Source organism: Orcinus orca, chromosome 2, assembly GCF_937001465.1.
Source record: "Orcinus orca chromosome 2, mOrcOrc1.1, whole genome shotgun sequence".
Lineage (NCBI taxonomy): Eukaryota > Metazoa > Chordata > Mammalia > Artiodactyla > Delphinidae > Orcinus > Orcinus orca.
Window position 1 is genome coordinate 161,551,364 of NC_064560.1, and position 6,563 is coordinate 161,557,926.

The 6,563-nt window shown below is 45.9% G+C and overlaps 1 protein-coding gene across 1 annotated transcript; it reads right to left on the reverse strand.

Annotated features, from left to right (window-relative positions):
- Positions 1-4,806: 4,806 nt before the first annotated feature.
- TMEM30B (transmembrane protein 30B) lies at positions 4,807-6,350 on the reverse strand. Its single transcript, XM_049706411.1, has one exon. It carries the CDS (start codon positions 6,073-6,075, stop codon positions 5,014-5,016), a length of 1,062 nt encoding a protein of 353 aa, XP_049562368.1. The 5' UTR covers positions 6,076-6,350; the 3' UTR covers positions 4,807-5,013.
- Positions 6,351-6,563: the final 213 nt, after the last annotated feature.

Consider the following 6,563-nt stretch of genomic DNA (forward strand, 5'->3'; position numbering starts at 1 on the left):
AGAATGAGTTTGGAGGAAAGGTCAATGGGTTTCCTGCTGACCACGTGGAGCTTATGTTATTTGTAGGACATTTAAGTGTGTCCCAGAGGCAGCTGGACATGTGAGTTTGGAGAGAAGTTAAGGTTGGAGATAGAGATTATGCCATTTATATATATGATGGTCAGTGTTTTTAAAGATTCATGAAAGTGAATAAATGAGCTAATTTGCCCCCTAATGGTATGAAAGATACCATCATTCGGTTATTTGCAAACTATCTTGATGTAACAAGGTAAGTCTTCACCCCTAAAGCCCTGTAGGTAAAAACAAAAAGGGAAGGGTAAAAAGTGTTTTCCATTCTGTCATTTGCTATGAGTAGGAAGTGATGCAGCTCTCATTTTGGATTCTTTAACAAAAATGGGATATGTCTTTTACTTATTAAAATCATAACAAGACTTAATCAAGTCTTCCTTTGAGAATACTCAAGTGATTGAAATCATTGAAATGATATCACTGCCACATCCAGAGGTTGTGCTTTTGTTGTAGAAGACTGCCTACTTTTGTAGAGTTCCAAACAAAACTGAGCAAAATAGAAGGGAATCGATTTCTCCCTCGTTAGTCTTGATGACTTTCTAAAAGCTCATGCATTTTGATGGCTAAGATTAATGAGACCACATAGTGTTAAGCACCTTGGACTTTCAGAACAAAGGCCTTTTAGAAGAACAAAGTATCATTATTAATGACACATCACTTACAGTTTTCATCAGTAATGTTAGGTTTCAGCCACTTTAATGGGAATTTAGTTAAGAGCTCCAATGTGGAGAGCAAGGCTATTAGAGGAGGTTCTTGACAGTAATACCTTTTGCTTCTAAGGAAAAAGATAAATCATACTGAAATTGATCAAAAAGACAAGCTGAGAGGTTCAGAAGGTGAGCTACCATCCACTTAGTAAATTTCTCAAAGGCCTTATCATCAATGAGTCCGCTGGTGAGCTCTGCCCTCTGCAGTGGGCTCCCTTTGTGGCCAAGTCTCCCCCTTCTGGACAACTTGCTGGCCCAGAAAATTGCTTCTCACTCCTAACTTCACCTTTCTTTTTTATTTCCTCTCTCCTCTCCCTCCACACCCCCAGTCTATGTTGGGTTTCACTGCCTCAGGATCTTCCTTTGTCCTATGGTGAGCTGCTCAGTCAAGTGCATGAATAAAGGAATGCCACGTTGCTGTGGTGAACTAATTTACACCATTACCACTAAAGGTGAGAATCATAATGCCAGGTGGCAAACCAGTGGGGAAGTATTTTTCCCTGAATACATGTTGTTAGTCTTATCAGATAAATCATGGGGGATGGTGGTATACATAGAGTCAATGGTGTTTGCGATTTTTGCAAATTCTTTACATAAGATGCTACTCTCAGATAAGATCTCTCAGGGACCTTAATGTGTTTCAGTCAGATTCACTAAGACTCTCTCAATGACACTTTATAAATGACGCTGCTTTTGTTGGAGGGAAATTACGAGAAATTCTCCTGGGGGGAAAAAACTGAAGTTAAAAAAGTTTTAATTTTGTCGTCGAAATCAGTCAGCTATGTTTTATCTGTAGGAAAAAAAAAAAAAAAAACTAGAATGCAAAGAAATGCCCGATGAAAATAAAGGAAGGGGGAATTTACTATTATTACCGTAACTGATGACTTATACCCAGGGGCATATAAGGAATTGATTACACTGCAGCTCTACCAATAACTCTTTGAGATCTTAGTCAAGATTGTTGAGATCCCCAATGACAGGAAGAGAGCACAGACACCACAAGGCAGAAGGGGTTGTGGTTATATAGTGTGAAGTGATATTGTTACTAAAGGAAATCTCAGACTATTATTCTGTCTCTGATTTGTAACAACTGTATAGTCTGTGAATTGTTTAGTTGATTTAATTCTGGAGATTCTTGGAAAATCTTTCTTGTTATATTATTCTGTTTTGGGAGTTCCTGCCAACCACATTAATTAGTTTCTCTTTTGTTTGTGGTTTACAAGGTAGATCAAAGCACATTTCCAGTCCAATTGTTGAGGTTCACTCTTTTCTGTCTCATTCCAGATGACACAGCTCTAGCTAGGAAGGCTTTACTGGACAACATGAGAATTCAAGTCCAGCTAAAATGCTGAGATACCAAACAAAATGCTACAGCGCAGGAGAATGTTTTGTTTTTAAAATTTCTGAGGCGTTGTAGTCCAAAATACCCAACAAATAATTGCAATTTAGAATTTGAGTAAAATGCAGAAATGGAGAAGTAAGATTACTGCAATCACATTCTTTAGTAACTTTTAGTACTAAATATTATTAAAAATTGACCACAGGGCTTCCCTGGTGGTGCAGTGGTTAAGAATCTGCCTGCCAATGCAGGGGACACCGGTTCGAGCCCTGGTCCGGGAAGATCCCACATGCCGCGGAGCAACTAAGCCCGTGTGCCACAACTACTGAGCCTGTGCTCTAGAGCCCGCCAGCCACAACTACTGAAGCCTGTGCTCCTAGAGCCTGTGCTCCACAAGAGAAGCCACCGCAATTAGAAGCCTGCACACCGCAACTAAGAGTAGCCTCCGCTCACTGCAACTAGAGAGAGCCCACGCACAGCAACAAAGACCCAACGCAGGCAAAAATAAATAAATAAAATAAAATAAAATATTTTAAAAATTGACCAAATTTTACCAAATTCAAACAATAGTTGAAGATCATCTGATTTGTACTACATGTTGATGTTGATATAAGCTCAGATTCTGCACTGGGAAGTTAACACTGAAAGATTGAGTTCACTGTGAGCTTTATTATGAAAGATGATTTTCTTTCTGCATTATAAATCTGCTAATAACAAATGAGCAAAGTGGTTGCTAGTTGGTACCTTTTTTAACGTTTGTGCCTTTAAGATCATAGTTCAAAAGAATTAAGCAAGTGCGATAAAAAAGGCAACACAAACATAACCTTTATTCTCTTTCAAAAACCCGGAGAATAAATAGGGCTTGGAACCATATTCTTTGATTTAATCAGAATACCTTAAATTTTGTAGTCCCATTTAAACTTTTATAGCAATACAATGATTATTGTAAAAGTGATGGCAATATACATGGTTGTTCTCAACTAAGTAGTAAAAAAATGTAGTAAATTCTCTTATCCATCATAAAGAAGGGCTAGGCTAGTGAGCTGCTCGATCAAACACTCATAATAAATAAAAATTACTCTCTATATATCTGATCATATATTCATAGCCTAAAATCACAATACACAATCTGACAGTAAAACTGTGCTATATTCAGGAGTTGGGAAGCCAGCACACTGGGATTGTAAAACATTTTTTGGTTTATGTAAATACTGAGACAGAATCTCTAAAATCACGACTGTTCCAGAAGATCTGAGACAGATGTCAGTGAACATGCATGTCTATCGGCTATTAGTTTTCAAAGGACTAGAAGAGTAAAATAAAATTAATGTAAATTATTTAATACAATTCAATATTGCTTTGACTACTTAAGAAAAATACCTCAAGGTATTGCACTGCCTTATAGGCATGAGCAAAAATTGTAGTAACTGGAAAGTAGCCGTAATAGAGAACAGGCACTGAGAATTCTGACAGAACACCAAATAACTGCTTTTGGCAAATAAACTGGTTAAGATGATCTCACTTTTTTAAAGTTCTTTTGCCATAAAAGGGGTTTGTTAAATTCTATTTTCTTAGAATAATTTTACATATATTAGAATGATTTTAGAGCAGTCAGAGTTTAACATTATCTCAAAGGTTCAAATAATTCTTATGATTCTAGTTTACATAAGACTATATTCCTTAGCAATCATTTAAACATATTACTAAAAACAAACATGGTTCATCTGAGAACATAGATTAAAATTTTTTTTTCTTAAACCCAAGGGAAAAGGTATGAACGTAGCCCTTTCTCTCTAAGCATAAAAAGTCATTTAGATGACAAAGAGGACTGGGTCCAGAGTCAGGAGACACAGATATGACTTTAGGGAAATCACTTTCCCTCTAAGATCCCCTCCAGCTATCTGATTCTAAGGTTAAAACATTCCCTCTGAACTATACAAACTGACCTGGCATTTTCCAGTTTCTACACAGTACCTGGCCACCCTGCCCCCTCAAAAAACCTTTTAATTTCTTACACTCAAATATCAAATGAATTGATACAAACCCTGCTCTGCAAATCTGTATGCCAGCTAGTTGTTTTCACTTATTCTGCACATTGTAGAGAGCTTCCTGTGTTCAAGAAGGAGTGCTAGACCAAACCTGCTTGTCACTGCCCCTGGGAACAAATGACCCCCTGGAAAATTGGACGCAGTGATTGCGTCAGGCCCAGCTTCAGACACCTGAGGAAATTGGGAAACAGGCAGTTATCCTACTTGCTCCCTGGTTCAGGGCACTGATTCCCAAACTTGAGGGAATACAGGAGGAATCTCCAGATGGGTTTGTTAAAACCGCAGCTTCCAGGGTCTCACCGCAGCCTTATTGTATCAGAATTTCTGGGGATGGGGTCTCCTAAACTACCTACATTTTTAATCAATATGTTCTCCCCCACCCCTCCATGTCTCTGCTGGTTATTTATGGGCTTCCCTCTCTACACTCCCAACCCCCAAAAAAGAAAAAAGAAAACCACTGTACTGTAGCGGTTAAAACTCTAGAGTCAGCGTCAGGAGGCAATGAGCAGCTGCTAGATCTGGAATGAGTTATTTAACATCTCTTCACCAGATGGGGGTTGAATGAGAGGAGTCTAGCCGTCCCTTCCTCTCTCAAAGAACCTCACGTGTCAACTCGTGAAGGAGATGGGGACAATGTGCAGGGATGTCTCACTCTAGCAGTTCAAACACCCCAGAAGAGTCTGGAAGCCCCCGATCGGGTGTAATTCCTCTCTCTCTCTGGTCCCCTCATCCACAACTGGAGGCAAAGTGAGGCGAAGTTGGAACTGGGTGACAGTCGGGAGGGAGAAACCAAAAGAAGCTTGCAAGAGCGTTGTGGCAAGAAGCAGAAAGGGTACTCTGAAAGCAGGGATTACTCGTCGTCCTCGTCGTCGTCGTTCTGGTCCTGGTAGCGAATGTAGACGACCAGCATGACAAATCCCGTGAGGATGCAGAGGGAGCCGACCACCAAGTAGGCGATGCCCAGGAACGGATTCTTGCCGCCCATCCAAGAGATGCTGCTGAAGTTGATGAGCTTGTGGCCGCCGAAGACGCGCACCGGGTAGTTGTAGGTGATGTTGACGCGGTAGGTGCCCCGCGGCAGCCCGGCCGAGTAGTTGCCCTGGCGGATGCGCGCGTACAGCTTGCGGAACGTGGGCAGCGCCGCCGTGCGCATCCATACCACGAAGTCCTGGTTGATGAAGCCGGTGTTGTTCGGGTCTGGGCTGAGCTCGTAGACCGGCCGGTGCCAGCTGGGCGGGGGCGCGGTGCCCTGGAAGGCCAACGCCAGGCTGCCGTTCACCAGCGGCGGGTTGCGGAACTTGACGTGGTAGTCGGTCCACCAGGCGATGCCGGTGCGGTCGAGCGGCACCTCGACGTAGGGCCCGCCCGGCAGGCGCTGGTGCCACAGCGAGAAGGAATCGTTGAAGAGGCTGTTGGCGATGGCGCCGCAAGGCGCGATGGGCAGGCCAGCCGCGCTGTACTGGTAGGGGTAGCACTCGTTGACCGGGTGGTGCAGCGCGCTCTGCAGCCCGCTCAGCTGCGCGTCGTCGCGGGACACGCCGTAGCGCCGGTTGTTCTGGTAGAAGTTGGTCAGCTCGTAGTAGAGGTACACGGGGCCCTGGAAGAACTCGGGCAGCGAGAAGTACCAGGCGCACGAGCAGCGGGGCGGCGGCGCGCGGCCCTGGCCGGCGGCGGCGCACACCGAGCAGTTGCCGGTGCCCGGGTCGCCGGTGTAGTCGTACTCGAGCTCCTTGATGCCGTTGGACGAGTAGTAGAGGCCCAGGCCCAGGCCGATGAAGGCCAGGCCGGCGCAGAAGAAGAGCGGCAGCGTGATGCTGGCTGACAGCAGCGGCTGCCAGGCGGGGAGGCGCTGCTGAGTGAACGCGGTGTTGTCGGGCTGGTGGGCGCCCCGGGCGGTGGCGCTCCAGGTCATGGCGGCCGCGCGGACCCACGGAGGGGAGCTCGGATGGGGCCGGACGGGGGCGCCTCCCCCTCCTCGCTGGGCGAACCCGGGGCTACCCCCAGGGCAGGTTTCCACCGGCTCAGGTGAGTTCTGGCCCCGGCCCCGCCTCCGACCCCCGCACAGGTGAGTCTTAGTTACAGGTTCTCCGGGCAGTGACCGGACCCTTCAGTTCCGCCTCGGCCCAGGTGATCGGCCAGCACCGCCCCTGCGGGTAATCAAGAGCCGCGCCCCGCCTCTTCGGAGGTGAGCGGGCGGGCGTTCCTTCCCTCACCTGGCGGGCCCAGAGCTCGCTTTTCCTCTCGATCCGGGTGCGTCCGGACTCCAGCTCCTCCTCCCCGAGGTGAGTGGCGGCCCCAGGATGCCTCTGAGTGGCTCATACCTTGCTCAGGTACTTCCTTCCCTTCCGCCTTCCAAGTGACTAGAGTGCCTGGGCCAGTCTTGCCCGAAATCGTAGGAGC